The following is a 27,132-nucleotide window of genomic DNA, read 5'->3' as shown; positions in this document are numbered from 1 at the left end:
CACATTTACATACCTCAAATTGACCGAGGTGATAATAAGCGCACAAACTAGAAAACAACACACAATAGAACAAACAACAGACCCTTTAGTTAAAACCATTTAAAACACAAATAAGCAGAAAATCACGTTTTTGTATTAATTTGGTACTAATTTTGTACCAGATGTACTAATTAGGTAAGATTATGTAAACACTGCAGCTTTTATAGATGTTTTTCTTCATTAATTTACAATAACTTTCAAACACAACGATTAAGCTAATTTAATTTAAATCCACTAGCATTATTTGAACTTTGTTTGACAGAGAAAAGCCCCTGATCTGCAATTATGAAGACATGAAGTCTTGCTCATCCTTTGAAGATTTCATTTTATTCAATGAGCTTTTGTGTTTCATCACATAAGCCTGTTCTGTGGTTAAAATCTTCCGTTTAATAATATAAAAGAAAATGTAGATGCAGAAAGGTCATTATATACTCTTCTCCGAGTGCTTTTCTGAGGTTCTCAGTTCCTTTCAACTAAAAGATAACGCCTACACTTGAATGAAAGAAAAGAGGAAAATAAAATCCAGATAATTCTTGTGAAATTTAGGGTACCACCACATTAATAGTTTGAACAAGTGGTATCAAAGATTAGTTAATGTTTGCAGTTTACATTCTGATTGCATTACTCTAGGCCATATTCAGAAACCCTAGTGCAATGGGTATCATTTGCCCATTGGTGTTGGCCTAGATGCACGAGAGCTAAGTCAGTTATAAATGTGTGGTTTACTTTGATTAACCTTACTAAAGAATGAACATTCAACAGCTTTAGCACACAGTATAAAAAGTAGAGACAGGGAAATAGAAGGAAAAAGGAGAAACAGAGATGACACAGAAGAAAGAAACACCCCACTCTTCCTCAAAGCTTGTGCCTCGTGGAAGGACCTAGATCTGATCAGTCATGGAGACCAGATTCTGGCTGAATAATCGCAGTCTTATTCTAGAGAGCCTGCTGTCGCTTGCTTTACAAAATGACAATTTCCTTCACTGTGGAATCCTCGGACAAAAAATTCTGGTGATTTTTTTATTTGATTTTTTGGTGAAATTTTTAGAACAGGGAGACTGACTCATTTACTTTGTGGTTAATTTTCCTTGAATGCTCCCCTTCTAGCTTGTCCCAACAGTATTATCTATCATGAGGCATGGAGACGTCAGGAGATCTGCAACATTTTCAACGCTGAACACTATGTGAAGCTGTTGTGCAAAAGCTGTGATAGATAGCTGTGATATTTTCTGTGTCAAAGTGCCAGGCATGCCATTTTGATTTTGTTCTATATCTTACTTAGAGGGGACCGTCAGTTGTGTGTTTTCCATGTCTTGGCTAAAGGCTCTAAACCCCGCAACGTGATCTTTTAGCACAAGTCGCGCAGCCTGGTGAAGCAGGTTCAGTGCCGACTGGAGAAGGTGAGCTTCTCTCACCTGCCGCACCAGGAGCTGCAAGGGAAGCCCGTGAACCTGCAGGTGCTGCTGTGCCTCTGGGAGCAGAAGGCCTGAGACGTCTAACCCCACCCTCTGACCATCAGGCGCCACCACCTGGCGAATCGTGGTCACTGGCACAGCTCCAGACATGAACAGGCCTAGATCACAGAGCGCAACTCGAAAAAGCGCCAGAACCCCTCTTTCTAAATAAACTCACAAGAGCCTATTTTCTTGAAATATTCCCAGCTTTGAATCGCCAATCATGCCTGCATCTGGACTTGCACAGGTGGAACGAGGAACTTCAGACAAGGGATAAATAGCGATTAAATAACAAAATGTGTGGAAACTATTTGATTTTGATCAATTGATGGTTTACCTGTAACTTCGCCATTACTCACAAAAAATAAATTTAAATAAACGACTATTCATCCTAACCCAACATACGCTGCCTTACAGAATGAAACAGAAATAAACAATTGGAAGAATTTAGAAGCAGTACAAAAGAAGCCAGTTTTGGTCCATATTTACAAGATATTAAAACCCTTTGTTGCAATAGATTAGTGTTTTTTAATGAGATGCACTCTCAGGAGTAGGTGATTTTAGACATTATTCCACAATCGTTTCTTGAGCGGTCTTGAAATCTGTGTCCTTTTTATAACAATATACAATATTGCAACAATACACTGCAATTCAGAAAACACTCAGTTTTTTGCACTTTCTTGAAACACAATGTCTGGAAATCTGAAGTTTTCAAAGAAATTATTCACCCTAAAAGCTTCCACTCCGTTTCATGCTGAAAAATCTTTACATTTGGGCAATTTAAGAAAAATTAATTGAACCTCTCCTGCAAATTAAGGTGCCCCAGTGAGTCCAAAGTGTTTGATATCATGTGATCACTCCAGTTATTTCATGCAAGAAACCCTGATCATTGCAGGTCACTGAAGGTTAAACATTAACTATTCAACGGAAATGGTTATTAATTTATCACTTAACCATTCCACCATTTAACAGTGCATCCCTGGGGCACACAGACCTGCCCCCACACCAAGCCTCTGCCTACACCTTTTAACACGCAGCTCCACCTTGAGCCTGTAACCGAGGTGGGAACAGGGTTTTCTGACCTGCAGGCAGAAGTGAAATTGCATGTCTGAATGTTTGAACTAATGCAGACGCTATATTGAGTTGTCAAGCCCTGCAGCTTTGGCGTTTGCAAGCAGGACAGTGGTTGGCCTATACATTTGTTAAAGAGAAGAGCAAGCCAAAACTTCAACCTGACCTTCAGAAGTTTCCAGTGAGTAAATATTTACTGCATATGTACCGGGAAAAAAAGAAGCATGCCCCAAAGGTAATGATTTGCAATTGTATGGCCCTGTGGTCTGATTATCGGTGCTCTGCATCATTCTTTAGATACATCACTGCAGCACCCAGAGCAGCTTCCCTCTTTCAGGTTGCTACTGCAATGAACAGTGGTTTTACATTGGACATCATCAACCTCATGTACAAAGATCAGACAACGCTGCTGCGTTAAAAACACAAAGCCCTAAACAACACACTCAGGCACATCTGTATCCAGACGCTGGGTCATGTGCAACAGCTGGGCATGATGTAAAGAGTCATGCAGAGCACTGATAATCGAACCACAGAGCCATACAACTGCAAATCATTACTTTTGGGGCATGCTTCTTTTTTCAGTGTTTATGAATATTTAATCACTGGAAAAGTTCTACCCACCATTCCATCAAAACCTGGTCAGGGCAACACCTGCATTGTCTTTGCACACATTTTTGTTTACTGTGAAAAAAAGGCAATACATGTCTGAAGTCCATGAGTGGATATTAGGAATCTTCCGCTGAGAAAACCATGCAAACCCTGAGGGAAAATGGAAGCACTGGAATACTGGAATACAGGTTTGACTCGTGGATACACACAGCACATCTCACCATCTCACTCACCTTCACTCATTCTCCCGCTCCAGAAGCACTACATACCAAAACATTATCAACACCAGTGGTGTCATCAGTACCAGAGGAGAAAAAGTAACACAAGTTATAGAAAGCCCACATTCTTTGCAAGAAAATGCAACAGAAGACATGCTTTGCTTTCATTTAGAAAGCAGCTTTTCAAGAAACTCCCCGCCGGGGCTATCCCAGTTACATGTCCCGCAAATTATGTTACATAATTAGTTGTCTATCTCCTTCTATAGTTGTCCATTTGTGCAGACGTGGTACTTTCCCAGAAAATGACTGGCCTTTCTGCCATCATCTTTTTCAGTCCTGTCAGACTCTTACTGGAACAGTTTAATGCTCACAGAGCCAAGTCACTACAGCTCAAAACTGGCACCGAAGTCAAAGTTGCTGGGTGAATTGCACACACCAGCACAAAGCGATCAAACATCCTCATTTACATATGGTACAGTAAAGAGTGGATAAGAAAACAACAGCAAAACTCGATGACACCAGAAATAAGCAAGAGGAGAAGGTGAATCGACTTCTTGATTCTTGTTTTTCTAAAGAATCAGTATTGCCTTCTTTGCAATAAAAGGCAGTACAGTTCACCTGAGGCTCAAACAATCTGAATTTAAAAAGATCCAAGACATAGCAAAATGCACTTTCTAGCCAATGATCTGGTGATTGACAGGTCGGCCTTGTGATCCCTTTGACTAGGGCAGAAACAACACTTTTGTGAGCAGATTTTCTAAATTTATGAGACGTCTACATTATGGTTCAGTGCTGGCAAACCTGTGATCCACACTTCAGAAGCAAAGTGCATCAATCTCAAAACCCATTTATCTTCTTCCTTATCCAATGCTTAGATAATGTACAAGTACGTTTTGTAGATCAGCCCTGACATTTTACGTAAATTATAATACTTGGCACAATTACTACATTTTTCTCATTAGTTTTATATTTGACTTGGCTGTGGGCATTATTTTGCAAGCCCCAGATTTTAAAACGTTATGGAGCATAAATCATACGATTGCTGTTTGTACTTTGTACAATTATGACAACGAGGCAAATTTACAAAAGGTGCAGAGATACCTTAAATACTGTAGCTGGTAGAAACAGTCTGTTTCCTTTTCTAACCACAATAACATTTTTATTTCAGTCTGATGTTGTGTATCATTTTTCCAATTATATGAACTAATTTTTATTTCACCATAAACTATTTTGTAAAGGAGAATGGTTCTATCAATCACTGTTCTTAATAACTATTGAAACTATATTTAGGCATCCTCCAGTACAGCTCTAAAAACATTTTTATAAAAGATTAGGTTCTACATTTTATTATTATTATTCGCTTAATTGCAAAATGCCTGTTTGAATCACATTTACCAGTTTTACATATACCCAAATATTTACAAATAATGAAGCTCCTTTTATATGCTTTTTCATTTCAAGAAGAAGATTTAGTTTCTTATAAAGTAAATAGTCCTTAAGAGTCCGTTTAAGACAAATTTCTAATGCAAGACATTGTATATGACCAATAAAGTCTTCTTATATCTTATAAAGTCAGATTGTTGCTTCCAAAGAATGTATGTTTATCTATGTTTTTGTTACCAGCACCAAAAATTAAGATACAGTAATAATATTAGATATTCCAGGTTCTTGGTTTCATTGTTTAAAATAAACACCTTATCTCAGAAGGAATTGCGAAGGTAATTGCCTCCAATATGAGGTTGGTTTCTGACCCTTTTCTATGAGTTGGCCTTCACTCTTGATTTGCGGGCACATTTACGATGTTATACTTTGGTAGTGGATTTCCATCTCATGTTATGCATGTTATGACGTTTAATAAACACACTGTATTCTGCAATAAATAACAACTGAAGTTTTAAATAAACTCTGTAGAAATAATTTATCAAGTCAAATTTGTATCATTGACTGTGACCTAACCAGGAAGTGCCAATATTAAAATACTTAATTTCCAGAAATAAGTGTAGACAATCAGGACAACTGATGAAGTATGTATTAAACTCCATTACAGACCTGCACCTTTCTGATGTGTGCTCAACACTAGGACATTTTTTGTTTCACTGTCTGCAGGGCTTCAGTTGCAAAACACGGCTGAAAAGTGACCACACAAACTGAACCAAAGAATGCCTTTATTTTGAATTTATTTATTAAAAACAAATGTGCCTGAAGCATGCCATCCAGAGAGCAGTGAATTGTGCACAAGTGGTGCTGTCCGCAACAGAGCAGAATCCTGCAACCCAGCCTTATATCAATTACATGTAAGCAGGTTTTGGTATATTATGCAATCGAACATTTGTCTTGGGACTCGAACACAAAAAGCTTAACACATTCTGTTGGAATGTGATGATGATTTTCCCCTGCCTAATTAAGAATCTGCACGCCAACAGTATCTGCACATTACACAAGCAACAAGTAGTGTTTCTTAAGACACAAACAAGCAAAAAGTTCAGTATGTTGTATAATTGCCTCCACTATAAAAGGCTGTAATCTGCCAAATGCTTAAAACAGGCTAAATAGTGCAGACGATATCTGGTATGTATAAAACAGTACACAACCAACTCACATTATCATAATTATATCTACTGAAAAGGCAGATGCTAGAGGGATATGAGACCATCTCTTATGTCAGAAAAACACAATGGCAAAAATGGACTCTGGCAAATTAGGTCTAAAAACAACATTTTGAATTTTATCATCTAAAATGAAGAACTTCCCATGAGCAATGATACACCTTTCTTTATGATTAAGGTTTACAGTTTGAAAATACATTTTTTAACTTGTAAACAGAGAGCTGCACACTTTTCTTCATTTAGAGTGGATAATTCTGATGGGGGTCCAGAAGGCACAGACGTTTGGTCTGAAATGTTTCAGAGCAGAGTGCATTCCAAATGAAAGGAGGAGGAAGTAGTCTCAACCCAACTCGAGGAGAACACTACTTTGGTTCTTTGACTTTTATTAATAATTTTCTAACCCAAGATGGTGTTTTACACACAGTTAAGGATAAGGTATTCAAATTATAAACAAATCAGAATGACAGACAAATTTCACCTTGTTATGATGATCCTGTATACAATGCATACATCCACTATATTGAATCTATAATACTGTCCATGCTTTGAATTTTACAATTCATGACTGTACGCAGTTTGCATTAAAGGTGTCAATTAAAACACTTAATTTTGTACAACTGCACAACTTTTGCATAACTCCAAACATTAAAGAATATGTACTCATTTGAATTAAATACTCAATCAGTACAAAGCCTAATATGAACAAACCAAGTATTGTTACACTCAATGCACATGAATTTGCGAACTGGAATTATAATTATTGCAGCTCTGAAAGTCAAACTCCTTTCAAAGCTAGCGTTGCTTTGCACACCTTACTTGAGAATTTCCAAGTGCATCTCCCCCTTTTGAAATCAGAAGAATAATAGCACTCTTTCAACAACTACCAAACTCACACCTAAAAACTTCAGCTTTAAAGAAAGCACATCAGGGGATACTGCTGTTCACCTCCATGGAGATGAAAGGAACTGCCCTATCAATGAGCATCCAACCTATACATTTTAAGGTAAATACTGAAGAGCGTTTAAGGTAAATACTGAAGGTGCATTGATGATGCCAAGGGCTTTGAAGCATTAAAGAATGGAATTAATCTTTGTGCACACATTCTTCAGGCCATCGGTTTTTTACCATATACTAGCACATAAGCCTGGGTCTTTTCCAGAGTCTAAGCTGTTGCATTTATTTTGAATTCTTGCTTGTGTGCCAATGCATTACAAGATCCCAGCAAATATCAATTGCAATCCGATTTTCTGCTCCGTGAACCAGAACCCGAGATAACTAGTAAGTGAACATCAGCAGACCACATGAAGTAAAAACATTACAGCGGGGTGCAGGAATGTGACCTTGACAGAAACTGAACTGAAAGTACACAAGTGAGGTACTTTAAATTATTAATTCAATCTGTCCACTTGCTTTGACTTCATAAAACGTTTTTTGTGCTTTGTTTCGTAAAGCACGATGGGACGGAATTACTTTGTTAATTGGGGAGCTTGACAAAAACACAAACTTTCTTCTGGTAAGAAACGCCTTTTAAACTAGGGCACTTCATAAGTTGTATGAACCCCTTCTTGTGCAGTGGTTCTTTCCTTAATAAAAGGAAAAATTAACAGGCCCATAACAAAACCCAGGGCCCATTAAAATGTTGAATCTTGACAATGGAATTTAATGCCTGGGCTAATAACTCAAGTTGGGGGAAAAAAAAGAACTCCTTGGACAAAACTGCATACTGAAAACAGTACTCTGTAAGCAGAACAGTGATAAATGACTCCCAGTTTTCATAGGAAAATAAGAAGTTACAGATTAGACAAGGTCATTCAGCCCAGCTAGCCTGTTTAATTTAAGCTAAATGACCCAAGGATTGCATCTGGCCATTTCCTGAAAGAAGTCGGGGAACAAAAGCAGGGGTAGGGTACAAGGGTACCATACTCCTGCAATCATTTAAGTAAAGTTTAGCAAGTAAAGGTCTTGTGATAGCAAACACAATGTTTGGGCTATATTTTCCCCCAACTTCTTCTATTCCCAATGTTACTTTTGAAAAATGTTTCCCTTCTGGGTTGCAGATTTAAAACCATATAAAGACAGCACATTTTCACATTTAGGAACAATTCTGAACTGTGTAACAGATCTTTGCAAAACAAACTTTAGATAAAAACAGAAGGTGTTAACATTAATGCAGCAGCTACCATACCCTTGACACACACGATACTATCAGCAACTGCTAAATTGACCTTGAGATTGCATACGAGATGCTACAGATAAAACGTTAAAAGGATGTGAAACAGCTAGTGATTTGGCCAGCTCTGCAACAGGACTGTTTAAAATAGCTTAAATACTGTAGGGCAATTAAACCAAAATGTGTTAAATGATTTTAACAGGAAACCTACAGGTTACTATAAACATGAGAAACATGCACTCTGTGTTCTCTAGGGATTGTAGTGAGCCGTCTCCATCACGATACTCCCAACACCTACTGTATCAGCCTGGTTACAAGATCCTCTTCCTCCTGCACTCTAACAGAGAGTCAGCTGTATAACAGCCAAGTCTCATTCATTAGTTTATCCTTCTAGTTAGAAGTGAATTAGAAGAAAATTCATTTTAAATATCCAGCAATCCTTAAAATTAGATTTTACAGACAAAACTTGGGTCTTCCGAGTTAACGTTAATGTACTGAACCATTGTACTCTGTACACCAATAATACTCAAGTAGCATTATTGCTGTACTGAGATGTTCACAGTTCCCAACAAAATTTAAAAACAAAAATCCACAGGAAATTAACAACAAAACTCAGTATCAATTTTGGGAAGGTGAATATAAATTTGACTCAGAAGTCATTTTTTCATCTTTTCACATTCACGTTGACCTGCATCCTCCACATGAACAGTGAACCGCAGCATTCAGACACCACCCCTTTCTCCGCGCCGCTTTAGCAACGATCAAAACAGTCCTGCAGACATCAAACACCTGCTTCAGAAACTGCAAGCAGCCCATGAGCCTACAAAAAGCAAGTGTATGGTACATGCAGAGCTCTGACTGCCCGTCATTTAGAAAGCGTACCGCCATTGAGAAAAAAGCCTCGTTTAACCACTTCAGGCGCTGTTCTTCTGTGGCGGGCGGCAGTCCAGGATATGGGACAGGCGGGAGTTGAGGAGGGGGATTTCCCTCCCAGGCTCTGTGCACCCAAGGGACTCTTCCCCTCCTCCTCTAAAAAACTCCCACCCCTCTTCAACCCTGCCACGAGCGCGCCCCGCCGCTGCCCGTAGGCGTCCCGCAGTTTGCGTGGGCCAGCGAGTGTCCCCCGTGGGCTCAGGTAGGGACTGGAAGCTTGCAGGTCGCACGGCCTGCTGCCTCACGGGGAGTCATCGATCGGTCTCGGGCGCAACACAGGAAGCGTTACCAACGCCAGAGAAGGAAACTGCAGCACCAGCTTTCTCTCATGTGCTTTCCATTTGTAGGCAGTGTATACCCTGGAATATGAGCTTCTTTACTTTGAGGGCTCTTCAGTGACAGGGATGACTTCTGAGACGATAAGATCTTTCTTCAAAATCGGTCAAATTTGGTGTATACTCACAGAATTGTGTTTGCTGTGAAATGAATGCAGTTGGCTAACACGCTGGCTGCTGCTGGGCAATCTGTTGTGGTAAAAGATGCACAGAAAGTAAGAATTGTAAGAAAGCTACGTGCAAATGTGTGTGGAGCAGGAGCCAGCAAACCCCCGTTTTGTCATGTTCAGCTTCTGCCACTGCTTGAATTACCCAAAATCAGGGTCTTACTAACCAGGAAACTGAATATCTGACACCGGATATTCTGTATACTAAACCTCTCTCCAGAAACTGTTTGTATTCCAAGTCTGTACTAGTAATCTATATTTGTGATCCCTCCCGACACTGGTCAAATTTTGTTTTATGTCCTAGATGCCAAAATCACACAAAGTTGGGCAAATATGCAGTGCATTAAAAACACAATGGGGTGTGGCTGACACCTTGGTGTATTAGAATTCAATAGATGCAGTGGGACTGCACATTAGGTACATTACTGTAACCAAAAAAGATTGCTTAATTTGGAAAAAAATGGCAACCATTTTTTTTGCATCCCCCAATCATGGAACTCCTTGCTGTTAATAAACTCCAGTTTCCCCACTACCACCTTCACAGCAGTGCTGGTTGGGGGGAGAACTGAGGAAGGAGAAGCCGCATGGTCAAAACACGTACTTGTCGTGGCCAGCGTTTTTCACACTGTGAGCCCCCCGAGTGCCTGCAGAAGAGCGTCGATGGGGAGAGTGGTGCTGGGTCCATGGCTTTTGTGCCCCAAAAAACAAAAAAAATCCAACAGGCAATCCCAGAAATGAAGGAATGAATGTGTGCTCCCTTACATTCTGTATTCCCTTTAAACGTTACTCTTCATTTCCTAGGTTTCCTGATTCAGGGACGTACGGTACAGTAACTGCAGACTTGACGGACGTGAATACTGAGCTGAAAACAAGTTACAGCTTTACGCAAACAGTTATGTGGATCTGGATTGGAATCCAAAGCCATTCAAATTCTTCAAGAAGTGATTCAACAAGACTTCTCAACAGAATGAACTCTTGACTGCTACCATCAAGGAGTTTGTCACCTTCATGTTATGTTTATAGAATACACTCCCTCTCTGGGATACGCAACACTCAACACCCATAAAATCTGACTTAACACAAAAACCTTCCATTGGTGTAACAGCTTCTTGAGTTACAGAAAGTTTGTTACATGCAGGAGCGTGTCGTGCAGGGAGTTCCTTCCACAGATGAACTAAGTGCAAAGCGGTGACCACCAGGACAACAATTTACTCAGCCTTGCTTTGTTATCATGCATGTGCAGCGTCTTCAGCGTCTTATCTTTATTTCAATTCTCTGTCTCACCACTGTTTAGTTTATTATTGCTGTATAAGAGCTATTCTATATTTGATGTAATAATATGGTTTTAAAACTTTTTTTTCTTTAAGCAGAACCTTGCTATTTATAAACACCATGAATAAGATGTGTCTAATGTCTCTATACATCTCTATACATGCAACTACTAAGATCGAGTTACTACTAGCAAGGTGAAACTTGGGTTTCACGGAGTCTTGCGGAGCATAATCTTTATAAAAGTTGAGGAGTGGGTGTATCAGAAAACTAAAACCAAGAAAAGTCTTACCCTTTCAGAAAAACGTCCGATCTCACAACACCGTTTATACAGTATAACCACCATGCAGGAAGGCGACAAATCTGCACTCTTTATTTTGTAGCGAATTTAGATTGAATTGTCATGGCTGGAAAACTTTCAAAAACAGTGTAAATGTATTTATTACTTCAAAAATGATGACTGCACCTGAATCCCACAATTTCTGTCATGAGAATAAGTGCCAATTGTTTCAATGTCTGACCAAAATGGTTCAATTAAAACACCTTACTGCAACACCTTCAGGAAGTCACTGCAGTGACACAAAACTGTGCTGCACCTTCAGGCAACTCGTTTTGCTTTTCGTAGCCATTGTTAAAAAAAATAAGAGGAAGCTGTTTGTATTTCTGTAGAGACATTTGTATTTTTTTCCATGTCCCGGTTTACTTTTTTAACAGCTGTACTTGACTTTCTTGAAACCCTTAAATACTTTTCATAACTTAACTGCTAAGTTATGAAAAACATTTAAAGGTTTCAAGTAAGCCAATCTGCTGGGTAGATTTCTATATTTTCTTTTCACTCCAGCTGAAATGTTACATACAGTTAATTGGCATATATCCTAAGCGACCTATATTCAAAACACTTACAGTAAGTGCTTAGTTCCTTTGTAATAATACATGGGAGAGGGCTGCTGACAGGGTGTATTTTGATACAGCTTCATTAAAGAAGTCTCCAGTCCACAAAGGCAGCAGGATATTATTATAACATTCTGGCCGTCAATTAACCTGCTTAATTGATTACCATTCACTTCTTCCAAGTCTTTAAAACTCGATTTAATGCTGATCTAAATAACCTGCTGGATTTGGGCTCTCCAACACGAGAGTCTGAGCCTCTGGGAAAGAGGAACAACCTGTAGTTTAGTGCTGGTCCCAGTCATGGAAAAGGTCAATGAGAGATGGGATAATTGTTTTAAGAAGTGGAGTACTCATATGACATTCAGACAAGACTGAATTCAGTTTAATTCAGTCTAGTCTTTGCAAAAACATGTCCTCAGCCACTACACCTGACTAAATAAGAAAGCACGAGGGAGGTTATCCGAGTGAAAAATGAAATTCACTTATTCAGTCGTTACACTTGTACATCTTAATTTTTTGTTGTGTTCAATAAAATTTGGAACTGTTTCAGCCAGTGCCCAGTCCAGTGGCAAAGGCTGGGGGGGGTCCCCAAGTAAGATCTATTAAATTTCAGGACAAGCAAGACATTGTTTGTTTCCACGTACAGACAGATATGTATGATGTACATTACCATGCATGATTTACTGGTTATCATGTATGACTCGCTCATTGTCCAAACTCCTCTGCATGCACAGCAATGACAGGTCACAATTTTGAGCATTTTAATTCTTCTCTCGTATCTAGGACACATTAGAAACATTAAATGTTATACAGAGGATTCTGTTTCTATGCATGCGTACAAATAATTCACATTCAATGCGTGGGAAGATATGCATGACATCGCTTGCGCATTGTCTGCACTGCTCTGCAGCTAGGACATATCATAATAAAAACTTTTTAGCATTTCTAAAACCCAGTACCATAACTGCAAAGACAAATATGAAAGAGGATATAATTTTCCTGGATTGTTTGCTGCCCTTAAAATCTAAAAAGGCAGCATTTTTAGTTGCATGTGCACTGGCATGCCATTGAACAGAAATGACAAAGGCAAACTTATTGTGCTCATTAACATTTTTCAACAACAAGCATGGGCACCAGCGTATGTGGCCACTCTTGGAAGCAATATGATCGGTGCATTAGCGACACCTGCTTTGCACCAAGATTTGCAGGTTTTTGCCCTTATTCCTCTCATGCAGCCTGGATAAGCATATGCCTGTTGACAGGTCTGTGAGCCTAGAGGCCAAAACCTTGTGAATGTTCAATGGTGCTCAAGTCTGGCGAAAATAGCATTAACGGTACAAAATAACCGGCACCTTCTCATCTCGCACAAAACACACAAATCATTACACGAGCAATGGGATACCCATTGTCCTGTTCCCATGTCAGGATGAGCCCACAGGACGCGAGGTCTGAGAACATGATCAACGCGGAGCTGTACAGATTGTCATTACAAGTGGAGTGCAGTCGTGATCACACACTCCTGCCCAGCCCTCAGATGATTATGCGTCCGTTTCACAGAGGAGAGCCATTGTAAAATCATAGTATCCCAGCCCATGGCCTGTCATTGATGGGCTGTTTGGCTGTACCATGCCGGTCGTGAACACCCAAGATGGCAAACGACAGTGCACTGACTTATTCCAGCCTCCAACATACTGACACAAAGCATTGCTCTCTTGAAAAGCAGAGCCACACGGGTTCCTTTTCATGTGTCCCCCCCCCCATCAGGTATGATATTCAACAGGTTCTTACATCATCACATGCACCCAATCAGCTCTCCCATTCAATTGAGAAGATTCAGTGCTTCTAGAACACTTGAGTCAGCTTGATTTATTAAAATCAAAGCAAAAATATTGAATCAATATCTGTATAAGAATCTCTATTCTTTTAATATTAGGTATAAATCTGTAAATATGATGTGCAGTACTGAGCAGTCACTATGATAGGGTGACTATTTAGTGTATGTTCTTGAAAGTTGTAGAAATGAGGAATTACATTATTCTATTATTCAGTTCAGTAAGGACTGCACTCCTGATACTGTTGAACTGACAGACAGTTTGAACTTGACTGAAGTACCACTGTAAATAATGCGAATAATGTGATGACTCTTGATGCCAATACAACAGGAGAGTTTTTTGCCCTAAAAGTAATGGAAATATTTTTTTAAAAAGGAGAAAGATTTATAAGGCATTTTGCATATCTTGGGTGTGGTCCAATTAGCAGAATTATCTTTTTCAACACCATACTTGTGTTTCTGGCATACTGTATAATGTGGTTTTCTTTTATGATATACCACATGTGCAAAACTTCATCACAAATTATTATTACATAATATAACTTGCAGTAGGCCATGTGTGCTTGTCAATTTTTGGTCTAATTATAAATAATTTATTACACCAGTCCAAACAATACTATTTAAAACTAACAAGTTTGTATTCCTCAACACCATGCACTAATTTGCCCTGTACCTTGCTGTTTATTAGTCAAGATATTAAGCGTTAATATAATTTTTAAGAGTTGTGTACTGGTTTTCACAGTTTCTCTGCATTCGTTAAGGTGCCACCAACCATCTCAAGATCCATATACCTGCAGAAATCCTCAATTGCATTTTGATGTTCGTTTCTCCATAACACTTAACCTTTGCACCCCCCCCCCCCCGATAAGATTTTTGGGAAATGTAGTTCCAGACCTCCTCCTGGAACTACAACAGCAAAACAAAAACTTATAAAGATCTTTTTCACAAACAGTATTTAAAAGAGAGAGAATCACAGCCAGTGACATTAGTGTACACATTATAGCTGGTGTGCAGTGGCCTGCTGAAGCAAGGTTGCCCCTCAACAACAACAACAACAACAACAACTACCAGCAGGGTTGTTCCAACTGTACATTCTGTATAATTCAGCTATACTCTTCATTCATTTTTTGCCAACGATGCCCAGGCTCTCTGCTTCACTCCTTTGACATGCGCAGGACTGTTAAGCCAGAGTAAATTAAGTCAAGTGCACTACAGTGTGATAAAGCCTAGACCGGCAGCAGGCTGAAGGCAACCATATAGTCAAAGCCAAGTTCCTAGATGTAGTTTACACTGAATAAATATTGTGTGTCTAGATTTTATCTGCAGTACCATGCCCATTAAAGTATGTCAATCTCTGTTAAAGCAAGGTAAAGAATTCCTAGGCAAAAAGATCAAGCTGTTTTTGTATAAAGAACCAACTCTTTAAAGCACCAAGAAACAATTACAAACTGGAATCCTACTTGAAAACTAATACTGTTTTGATCTTGGAGAAAAAATATTTACAAACTTTCGAATTTCTTTACCTCCTCCTCAGATGCTTTGATGACCGTTACAGGAAAGAAACAACGTAATTGTTTATTAGAAAGTTTTCAAGGTCCCAAAACCATGTCAAGCAGACTAGATGACTAAATTATTGTTATGATTTACAAACACAAAAAGCAAAAACTGCTCTGTGTATTTATAATAAAACATGTATCGGACATTCCCGAATTTATTGCGGGGTCTGTCAAGATGCTTGTTAATTAACCTACCCTTTAATTAAATATACAATATTTCTAAGAGATAAAAGGGACTAAATCCATCTGAAAGAAGAAGTCTGAATGCTTATAATCAAATGGATAGCTAGCTGTTATGTTACATTTTCTGCCTTTACACGGTAATGACACTTTTAGGTGCCTTCAAAAGTAATCCTGTAACAAGTTGTCCGTCTTCTAAAACCTTCTAAAAAGTTGCAATCATGCTGAAATATCATTAAATCACCAAAAAGACTTGCAGCCAAAGCAAACTTCTTTTATTAAACTGATGTCTGAAAAGATGTTGCAAAAAGTTAAAAACCTCTGGAAACCATTTTCAGCCTGCAAGTCTCCATGTTCACTGTCACCCTCAGAATTCGTGTGTTACTTTTCTTGCCAAATTTCCCTTTCTCTGTATGAAATGTTTTGTTTTTCTTGCCTTGTGTTAACAAGGCATAGTGGAAAGGCCAATCCCTTGTATATGCTAGCACTGTACGCGTGTAAATGGTATTTTCCAGATATAAAACTCACCATTTTGTGCTCAATGTTAGACACCTACCCTTAAAAGCTGTGTAATTTAGGGTTATAAAAGATTGCTTACATCAATTTAAGATATTTCCATTAAATTATATTTGGCACGAACAGTAAAAATAATGCTGGGCACACACTTAACTGTCATTTAAAAACAGTGATCCTTCATCAGGATGACCAATAATTATATTCAAATCACTATTTCAATGAAACTCAACATTTATGTTTACAGCCTGACTGTTTCCATTAAGCACCTGCAACAGTTAACGCAAGTGTACCAGTTTGTATTTAAATCAAAATGTAAAATCCTGGAAATTGTCACTGGAAGGGGACAGTTTAGAGTGTAAAATCAAGTCAAGTTGAAGAAAAGTGGTTTCGTGATCCTAGCTGAAATTTTTTTTTCAGAAACTCCGGGGTGTCTTGTTGTCACGATACACCGCGCGACAGTTGTATTCCAAAACTGAGTCAGTCGGATCACACAAGTACCCAAGCATGATTGAAACTCATTCAAATGCAAGTGCTTCTATTTGTGGTCTTGATTGTTTCACACTTATTCCTTTTGGTTTGGGGAACATGTCAAAATCGTATGCCCAGAGAACTTCAGATAGAGTACGTGGAAATGCTCAGTGGACACCCCAGGTAGGGTGAGGATCAGCATTTAAACACTACTTAGAGAATTTTTATTTTCAGTGATGGATTTAAAACTCTTAAGGTACAAGATGTGATTCCCTGCATTTTTCTTGGTTTCTAGTCTATGCTTTGATTTCAGTACCAATCACAAATCATGCAAAAAAAGTTTCTAAAGATCCAAAACACACTGATCACAAGAAACATTGTGTATTTCTGCAAAGCACTGCACTCATTTGTGCATGTAACAACTCCATGGCAGCATATTCTGAATAATGACATGTAAACAAACAGCAAAGACATTCATGTATAAAAACAGGCACGTACATTCTGTGATTCAGAGCATCAAGAACATGCTTTTCTCCACCTCCAGCAATCAGTACTGAAAAAACACACTGGAATAGAGTGAGGGAAAAGGCCAGGAATGTCATCTTGCAATGAAGCCTTTCCTAAACTGAGCATCAGAACAATTCCCCATCCAATTTTAAACACTACTCTTTGGCCTCAATAAAAAAAAGCATGATTACAAATTGAACAAGCACTGAAGCTACCATAGTGTTTCCCATTATCTTTAGCAAGCATTCTAAAAATTATACACTTTTATGTTTAAATACAGTACTTTGAATAAAAAGAATGGCAGCTGTGTGACTCCAACATATGGGTTGATTGTATCTAAGCTCCACAAAAGCCTGATGTAACCTTTCACGGTTCAAAATTGCATACTCTGAGGATTGGTGTGACCACAAATGTAGTATGTTCTACAATTCCTATTTCACTTCAGAATAAGGCCTGATGAATTACTAAAGGATATTATCTCAAATGACTCCTACACAACTGAAGAGTAATTTTTCTCTGTAATTAAAAAAAAAAGTTTTTCTGTCAAACCCTGTACTTGATTGTCTTCTACTTAGTTTGGATCTATTCGTTAAACACAGTAAACATAGACGCTTAAAGAGATCAACAAATTTACTCCCAAAACAAATTACATTGAATACTATAAAAAGACAGTATAGGAATAATTAAAAACAAAGCTTCAGAAAATGCATTTTTAAAAATGCTAAAAACAATCACCTTAAAACCTATTTTTAAAATTCATGTTTAGAGAGAGCCTTTTGTTTCAGACTACCAGCCATCCTAGAAGAAAACTTCTATAGATAAAACTTCTATAAAACTAAGATAGCTCAGCTTTGTGTTCTTTCTAATACTCTGTATCAAAAGCTGCAAATCAGATTTCATTTTGTTAAGCCTGTTTAAAGTACCCTAACTGACTCAAATATCAGTTTGAATTCATTTCCTAGTTAAAATAAATTGCATTTGCAGACGTATATCAAAAAGACATGCAAAATCCAAACCAATGCAGCATTTCCTAGAAACACCAGTCTAGTTTGCAAAGAAGGCAGAAGTAAAGAGTGACATCATAAGCTTCCTTATTTTCCTGTCCGACAAGTAAACAGGAGAACTAACTGCTGATCCAGCCTGAAAGAAGCAGCTGTGCCTGATGTTTATACTCTTCTGTGCAAAGTTTATATCAGAGCTCTGCATGTTTGAGCACCTTACTTGAAGACTTTTTTTTGCATTGCACGAGTCAGAGTAGAAGATACAGGTGTCTGCTCACAGAAAAATAAAGGCAAAGAAAACACAGAAATACGAAAACCACAAGCATCTGCCTTTCAAACCACTCGTGTCAGAGTTCAGCTCGTTTTCCTTTTCTTTCAACGCACAACGTCCTCCTGTCTTTTTCAAAAACATTCTCTTCCATCACGGTTACGGCGCAATAAAAAAACAAAGTAATCTTTTCGGAATGCCAGCGTGTTGGACACCACTGGAATAACTGCACGAGCGCGCCCACGACCTGCTTCAGGAACAAAAATCTTTTGAACTAATTATTTTGCGGAGATAATGCCCTTTCTCCGGCAAAACAACCACTGCCCTCCTAGGGATCAAAGTATAAACTGTGCCGCCGTCATAGAATAATTGAAACAAAAATAAAAACAAAAGACAGAAAGGAATATGAGGACCCTTACACAGCGGTCTTGAATTGAAGGAGGTGGCACTGTACATCGGGGCTATGTGCTGCAGAACATCTGTACATCAAATGTGAGGGAGGGACACAACACTTACTGTACAGCAGAACTCCAGTTTCACGAGTTTTCTATAAAAATATATTATGATCAGAATACAAGTTTTAGGAGTGCACAGACTTCACCTTCCAAATGGCACTTTCCTTTCCTTACTTGAAATTAAACACAGGCAACACTAGCATTTAACCTTTCCTTCAAGAAAGGAAAACGACACCGCCAAACAGTGTGACTAAATATGGCCTACTGTTAACGCTGGCTGAAGCACTGAAAAGAATGGTCAAACAACAAACATAAAGAAAGCTGCTGTTGAATGAATGGGAACCACAGGGAAATCCAGGCTTTGTGCACGGTTTAGAGACCACAGCCTCAAGAGAAGACAAGCATGGAGGCAGACCAGTACCGTAAAAGCCTGTCTGTAAAACAGGGCGAAAGAACGCGATAAAGGACAGAAAATACAGTTCTCGCCATCAAAAAAGTTTAAACCAAGTCCATGTGGGCTTCCAGGTAACAGCAAACAATCTTTAAATGTTTTCTTGATCTCAGAGAAAGGGAAGACCATTGGTTTTAAAGACAAGCCCCTATTTTTGTCCACAAAGTTTCAGAGATTTTATAAAAATGGAAAAATTGCTAACATTGTTCTTAACAATGGGAGAGATTGTGGTAATATCCATACATTGTTCTGTTAAACAATGTCAAGACATTTTTTCTATGCACTATCACCTGTCTTTATTGTTGGTGAATCTACCATGACTGCCAAGTATACAATGTGACAGGGTAGCCTAAAATAAAATAATGGGTAACATTTCACGGTATACAATCATAATTTATAAAGCCAGTGGACACAAAACTCTTAAGTTTCACATAAGCATTCAGATGAAAATCGCTAAATGCATGATAGGATATCGATCACATAATTCTAGAAACCTCACATTCATTTTTCCTGAAAAGATATTTGACAGTGAAAACAGTACCCCAACACATCCAGGAGTTTCTGTACAGACACACGACTCCAGGTACTGTACTTCAAGATGCTGCGGACGTTACCAACATCCAGCAGCAGTCCCATCAAGAGAAGGAATATGAGTTCAACAACTAACCTGCTGCACAGAAAAGAACAAATTGTCCATCTGTATTTTTTTTAGGACAGGCAAAAAAAAAATGATAAATCCCCCAGAGCTCAGGTAATCGAATAAAAACGCTGACTGCATTTAAATTCATAAAACAGGTGTTTCTTTTTAAAAATTAAAAATAAAAGTGGGGGGAGGGGGGCGATGGTTTTGAGGATGATAAAGTAGCAGAATTACCTTCTGGTCCACGATAGAGCAGACGAGGTCTTTCACCGCGGAAATGGAGAGGTCGTGGGCTTCCAGCGTGACCGTCTCCCTGGTCAGCCCGATCTGGAGGAGGAAGGACACCCCGTGGAAGGAGCCCCGGGAGTTGGTGGGACTTGGGGCGCTGAGGCTCCCGTTGGACAGGCGGCTGTAGAGCCCCGCCGGCGGGCTGGGCGACGGCGAAGGAGTCGGTGGAGCAGACGGGTGTTGAGAGTGTGGGTATGACTTTGGCAAGGATGGAGGAGATGAGCTGCTGCAGGCAGACATTGGATGGTCTTTTTTTTTTTAAATTTTGAGATGATTACCGTGTAAAAAAAAAAAGTATGTTGCAGGTCGTAATGATGATAAAGGAAAGGCGAAAGCCCCACCCCACCCCCACCCCCCTCGAACTTCAACAGAAAGAGCTGGGCTGTGGTACCATGATCTCTTTGGAGGGTTACTGAAGATGCTTGTTAAGTGAAGGCAACTTTTGTGGGGTGGGGTGGCTGTCAAAGAAACAAACTGGTGTAAACGGGACCAATCAACAGCGCCGCTTTCTCGCACAGCAGAACATTTTCGGCTTTGGTCCTCCAAGTCCCCAGGTTATTCAGTGAGCACACAACGGGGGTCCCGGGTTGGGATTTCAAGTCGTACCGCTGCCCAGGAAGGGTGCCGGACAAGTCGGGGTGAGTCAGCGGCAGCCCGTCATCCTCTCGCTTCTCGGAGGGGGCGCAGGCGAGCGTCCGAGGGAGCCCTTCTCGGCACGTTTACGGGAGGGAAGAAAAAGTTTTCCTCCCCCTCCACCCCCCAAAAAAACCTGTCGAGGCGAATCCCTCCTCCGAAACGCCGTTGTTTTTAGAGCTACGCCTTTCTTTCAATGACATGGGGGAAAAAAAACCTTCTCCTCTCAGAGGACGGTCGTTCTCGCCCAGTACAGCTGCAGCCTGCTGTCACCACCGGAAACCTACCAACAAATAGCCCAGAGACACAGAGAAAGAGACAGGAGACGAGGGGAAATTTCGTTAATTGGGAGTTGGGAGAATGTGCGTGTTGTCTCCGTAATGGTTCCAGGCGCGAAAGAGTTTATGAAGCCTTTCCTGTACAACACGAAGCTGCCATAAGAAGATGCCTTAAACTTTGCATTCAATCTCCATTTCTATCTCGAAATTTGCTACAGGGATGAGCACCATTTTCACAATATGAATACCAAGAAGTTAAGAAGTGGTTTGGTTTTGTTTTCGCTGTCCCCCCCCCAACAATTTAGACAACAAAGAACTCGTAAATGGTCAGATAAATATTAACCATATGATGGTGCAGCTCAGATTGTTCTCGTTCTGAAAGTGTGATCATTTAAAGCCGTGGCGATGGGATCTGCTGAATACAACCCAAACTTTCGTGCTTTTGGGGTGTAGCAATCTTTTTTCTCTGCATGAATCTCATTAGATGTTTTTTTTTTATTTGGAGATCTGTAGTTTTAACTTTACAAGTGTTGATAAAACAGGTGATTCAAGTCACAAATAATATCTTAAATATCTGGTTTATACCGCTTGCATTTTTTAAAACAAAATAGTTCTTTATTGTAAATCTTAACCCGTGTCGCAAGATTCGTTTTTGAAGAGTAAAAGGCGTTCAATATCCACTGCATGTAGTTGGATTTTAAGTTTGGGATATCAAATTAACAAAGTTTGCCCAGATATTGTAAACGTGCTCAAAACTTATATATAGAACATGGGGTGTTGTTACATTTTTCACAAAAAAAAAATAAACGTTTGAATGGTGCAAGGTTTAAACAAAAAAAAAAGAATAATTAACGTGGCATTTATCCATCAGCTAAGCAAAAGCTATTTCAACCACGTTTTCCCCCTTGTTTCACGACAATAGTGTTGTAATAAAAAGGCGGAATGGTATCATGTAGTTAATGTATTGTTTAGTTAGAAGTTGTTTTCGTTTTCCAAACAAAAAACACAACTCGCCTTCAAAAAATCGTTAATACAGTAGTAAGACGTTTGGTTACCAACAGCAGAGGAACGTGCTGTAGTCAAATTCTGTGCGCAAAGTTACTCGGCATCTCACATCTGGAGACCCGGTGCCACATCTGGACCCTCCCACTTCCAACTGGATAGCTGACACACATCAAACCTCCTCGGTAATACTCAATTAATTGCTAAAATGCATTTTCCTACATGCAGCGCACACACATACAAAGGCCAGGGCTCTGGCACACGAATAATGAACGGACTAGATTAGTTACCAAAGGGAGCACCGCTTTAAGAACTAACATTACCTCTCTCCAAAGGGCGGTTGGTTTCCTTGGCAAGACTGCTGCTGCAGAAACTCTGAATTCCAGCAACCCCTCAGAAAACGAAATTAGGAGACTTCATGCTCAGCGATATTTTTTAAGACTTCTCAAAAATGATCCCCCAGTTCTCCACCTGCTAAGATGCACTCGTACAAGAAAATAAAACCGAGCACAGAGGTCGTACGTTAAACTTCACCCCGCTTTAAAAACTTTCTTTTTTTTTCCACAGGCAGTTCGCTAGTTCATGCGCATCTTATTATCCCTCCAGCTGTGACTTTCTCCCCCCCTCCAGTTAGAAAAGACTACGCAAGCGTTTCTGGAAGTTGGAGTTCCATGACCCCGCTTCTTTAGCCAGGCGGAGCAGCAATTCTAGACAAATAAACTACATATCCCGGCGAGCAGCGCAAGATGGGGGGGGGTTCCTGTGCAGCGCACTGCGCATGCTCCTCGCAGACAACTTTTCCGTTATGTGCGAGCTTCGCTCTTGCCAACCATGGCTGTAGTGCCTGCGACCTCTAATGGTGTAGCCGAAAACACAAACGGAACAATACGGGTTAAGAAGGGATGGTTATCTAAGCGGACCCAGTTTACCCACCGTTGGAAGCCTGCGTGGTTTGTGTTGAAAGAAACCGAGCTCTTGTATGGGGATAATGAGGAGGTAAGGCACACAGTCAGACGGTGGGATCGCCTTACAGTGGCCCTGGAAGGCAGCCCTGCGCGAGAGCGACTCGCTGGCGTTTCCAAGACAACAGGGCAAGCCATTATTTCAGCACGCGCTTGTAACTGAAGCTGAAACAGTTAATCAGTCCCCACCACAATGACCAAATAAAAGATATGAACCCTGTATATTAATTTGTGCAATACTGCGGGTATTTACCATTCATTGGTTGGCTCTCTCGCCCTTGTTACTAAGGTTATGAAGGGCGGCCAGAGACACAATACCACAAACTAGCCTACCGTTCATTAATGTCCCATGAGATGTCAGGCGGAAGTGTGTTGTGTTTCTCAAGGTTATTTGAGAAACAGGTTTCATCAATAGAAACTGAATTTTGAATAATGAATATCCGAGTTCATCTAGGTGAAACAGCCGCCCAGCAAAAGGATTAAACGAACACGCCGAAAGGCAAGCACTGAGACAAAACCATTGCTCTCTGTAAGTGTTTGAAAACGTCGGTGATTACCCTGTACTTTGCAATTACCCGCGGATGGTTATCAACCAAAGAATTGCGATTTTAAGAGGTTTATTGTCAGTATTATGTGCTTCAGTTCACCCTAATCCCTGCTGTGCCAATTCCATTTCGTTCTTAAGCACTTTTGTAACACACTTATGAGTTAAGGCAGAAAATTAATATACAAAATGCATCATCATTTAAACATATGGTACTGTATTATAAAATAATTATTGCAATGGACTGTGACCTACTAAGGTTGCGTGGCTTACAACCAAAAACGTCATCAAAATAAGTTAACTGGCTCCATAGACGTTAACCTAAAATTCTAACAAAAATATCAGTGTTACTAATAAATTACAGTGTATCACTTTCTTTAAAACGTCAGCTGTGGGCTTTGATTGAGAGCTGGTTGCACAGGATTAGTGCTCATCGTGGTCTGTGAAAACACTAGTCGCTGTGTAGGGGTTTTGGCTCATTCCTGTATCTGACCAGTTCCTTCCTTGCCAGAATACGTGTGTTGAAAGCACATGCCCTAGGGTTAATGATGTCTGTATCGGGACTCACAGACAGCTCCTCCAGTAAAGGCACTTAGTGAAAGCACAGCTTGTAGCACTTCAATGCAGACACGGACAGGTGGAGCACGGGCTGTGGCCTCACTGTCCGCGACTGAGTTGATCAAGCTGGTGGCAGAAACCGCTGGGGGATGAGTGAGAGTGTCCTCAGTTCACAGGGTCGTCAGGGAGAGCTGCATCTCTCCTCCCATCAAAGCACTGGTGGTCCTACGGGTGCTATGAGTTAAGAAATACGGGGCAATTCCACTCCTTTGACTAAAGGGAACAAAGGTCATCGTCCCGGCGATTCCAATATAGGCGGAATGGAGGGAGAGCCTGTAAAGTCATTTTAAGAAGAAGGTAAAAGAGCCTGTTCTCTCCCGTAGTCCATTGGCCTTACAGGTGATCTCACCCTACCTAAAAGGTGTTTTCTCGCCCAGGACCCCCGCAAGACTATCAACATGGTTGGTGCGAACATCAGGGCGGGTGATGGCCGGGACACCCAGTACAGCTGGACAGTGACTCCAAAGGACAGCAAGAGGACGTTCTTCCTGAGAGCCGGCAGCGAGGCCGAGCAGCAGGAGTGGATGCAGGCCATCTGCGAGGTGATGCTGGGCTCCTCCGACGCGCGCCACCTCCGCGCCTGTGCCATCCAGTAGCAGAGAGGGCCGTGCTCGCCCACCGCGGAGCACTTTCAGCTGAGGCCCTGGGTCCTTCGCAGCCCACTTCATTCGGCAGTACTGGGTAAAACAGGTTTACACTCCACCATATCCTCCCATTGCTGTTTTTATATGATTAAATCATCATCGAGAAATGTATGCGATTTGCTGCTAGATAAATCATTAAAGAATTATTGATTTTATATTCATTTTTGTAGCAGAAATATTATCAGATGTGACACACTTATTGATTATGGAACTGATGACCTTTCAACATGGGAATTAAAAACTCAAGTTGTCAGTGGATGGTTACTGTTCCTTTCTTTGCATACTGAAATTGCTCAGGTCTTATATATATAAGCATACCGACTCCATAGGCCCTTTCTATCTTTGTCACCGACAAAGTTTGTGCATGTCATCGGTTTTAATTGTAAATGTACACTGTTATTAAATATTAAATAAAAGATCCAACATTCCACTGCTGGAGACTTTCTTTAAAAAATTCATGGTTAGAGCAGACATTTCCTGGTGCATTTTAAGAAGCTTCACTACCCAGTAAACACACCACAAGTGTCTGGATTACATTTAGGAAATTTTCACAGACATGTTCCATGCCTATAAATGACCTATAATTGTTCTGCAACTTGTTTAATAAGTTACTGTGAGTTCTAAAATAAACTCAAAGTGTGTACACAGTGGAGTAAAATTAGGTAAATTAACCCAAAACTAAAGAAGTGTATGCACGATTTGTAAGTGTATGCAAAATATCATCAACTGCTGTATAATCAAACAAGGTCTTAAAAGTGTCACCTACTGCTTAATTGTTTATCATTTTTTTATATGCTATCCTCTTTAATTAATGGCTACAGATCAGGATAATATCAATACTGTTTCAAATTTCCATTTACTGTGCCTTGCAAAAGCAATCAGACCCATCATATGGTGTCACATTTTGTAAAATTATGAAATGGTACACAGTGGCTATCAAAAGTATTTGTGCCCCTTGGAAATTTTTCACATTCAATTGTGTTACCTTGAAATCTATATATTTTATTGGGATTTTCTGCCATTGACACAAAACAGTGTAATGTCAAAATGAGAAAATTCTTCAAATCCCCCTAAATTAATTCTAAATCAAAAACAGAAAATGAAGGGAAAAAAAAGACTTTAAGGATGAGATGGGTTATTGTGAATGTCAGTAAAAACATAAGACGAAAAAATGTGCAGAGTGCATAATTATTTAAACTGGTGAACTAAATACTAGCAATTACAGCCGCAAAACCTTTTGAGTTAGTCTCTACTAACGTTGCCGTCAGCTTTGTGCACTTTCCATCTGCTCCACTTGACGTATTTGCTCAAGATCTCTGTAGTGGCTTAAGGATGACTTATTGTAACACCAGGAGTTTTTTTTAAGTTTTTGCATAGATTCAACATTTTCCCCCATCTTAGCCACTGGCCTCACGGTAGCATGCCTACCCAGTTCGATCCTTGCTCAGATGCTCAGTTTGAAGGCACAGGTCGATCTAAGGATTGTCTGGGTGGTACACTGCACCTTGCATTTCTCATTGACGGAGTAGTTCATACTCACAGGGATATCCAGACACTGATCATTTGTGTACCCTTCTGCTAATCTGTGCCTTTATACTTTTTTTGTTGAGTTGTTCTGAAAGCTTCTTGGTCCTCATACAGTAGCCGAGTCTCTACCTCAAATTCGCTGACCAAGGAACCTTACAGAAATAGGTATACATATTCTGTAATCATCCTAACCACTGTTGTTGCACACAGACAGAGATTTCTCAATTATGTGGTTTGTTGTAATTTTGGGTATCCGGGAAATTAATTTTGTTTTGCCACACTAAACTGTTTGAATACTTATTCAGTCTTATCTTTTCCATTTTCATTTCATATTACCACCTTTGTTTTTTGCTTTGAATGTGTGAAGTAGGGTGTTCACATAACAAATAATTGCTACTACACAGTGTTATCACTGAAAACTTTAAAGTATCAGTTATCAAATTTTGAAATCTGTGCAGGAACCTGAATATTTTTGCAAGGCGCTGTATATATTTGTTTGGTCAATAAAATCAGTTAACTGGCCATAAGATATTAAAGCCCTTTGCACAGATCTTTATTTAAAAACAATTGTGTTGCAGAGACATAAGATATAAAACATGTTATTAAAGAGATAAGTAATTAGCTCTCTTTCTTTTTGTATGTAAGGTTTTTGTATGATTTAGAAAACTCTTGTTTTCTTGAAAGTCTTGTGCAACACTCCAATATAACAAACAATACTGAAGTAAAATGTTTTCCAAATAGTTATATAATCAAACCACACAGAATTTGATTAAAAAAATTATATTCTGAATATTATCAACAGGGCATAGTGACTCTATTCAGATACTAACATGACACCAGTTTCAGCTTTGAGGAGTTTATCTCACTTTTAATGATTTAAGAAAAATGAAATTCCAAATTCTATTTAATTTGTTTCTATTCTATTAAATTTGTTCTATGAAAACACTGAGTTTCATGTTCAGATACAAATGCTTGATTGTTCTGATCCTGTGTGAGTACCT

The 27,132-nt window shown here is 39.6% G+C and overlaps 2 protein-coding genes across 3 annotated transcripts in view; one reads left to right on the top strand and one right to left on the bottom strand.

Annotated features, from left to right (window-relative positions):
- The window catches only part of prkd3 (protein kinase D3), a 105,237-nt gene extending 82,832 nt beyond the window's left edge, over nt 1-22,405 (bottom strand). For both annotated transcript variants that reach the window (XM_088909237.1, XM_088909238.1), the window contains exons 1-2: nt 22,160-22,405; nt 19,870-20,839 (exon numbers count right to left, since the gene is read on the bottom strand). In XM_088909237.1, coding sequence (XP_088765363.1) covers nt 19,870-20,163 — 294 coding nt within the window. In that variant the 5' untranslated portion in view covers nt 20,164-20,839; nt 22,160-22,405. The remainder of the gene's footprint in view (nt 1-19,869; nt 20,840-22,159) is intronic.
- A 260-nt stretch (nt 22,406-22,665) lies between these two features.
- Nucleotides 22,666-25,030, top strand: LOC148840097 (PH domain-containing protein DDB_G0274775). Its single transcript, XM_088908311.1, has 2 exons — nt 22,666-22,832; nt 24,338-25,030. Exons 1-2 carry the CDS (start codon nt 22,668-22,670, stop codon nt 24,554-24,556), a joined length of 384 nt encoding a protein of 127 aa, XP_088764437.1. The 5' UTR covers nt 22,666-22,667; the 3' UTR covers nt 24,557-25,030.
- The last annotated feature ends 2,102 nt before the right edge of the window (nt 25,031-27,132 follow it).

This window comes from Atractosteus spatula, chromosome 2, assembly GCF_055471065.1.
Source record: "Atractosteus spatula isolate fAtrSpa1 chromosome 2, fAtrSpa1.hap1, whole genome shotgun sequence".
Lineage (NCBI taxonomy): Eukaryota > Metazoa > Chordata > Actinopteri > Semionotiformes > Lepisosteidae > Atractosteus > Atractosteus spatula.
This window is presented reverse-complemented; position numbering and strand designations above follow the sequence as displayed.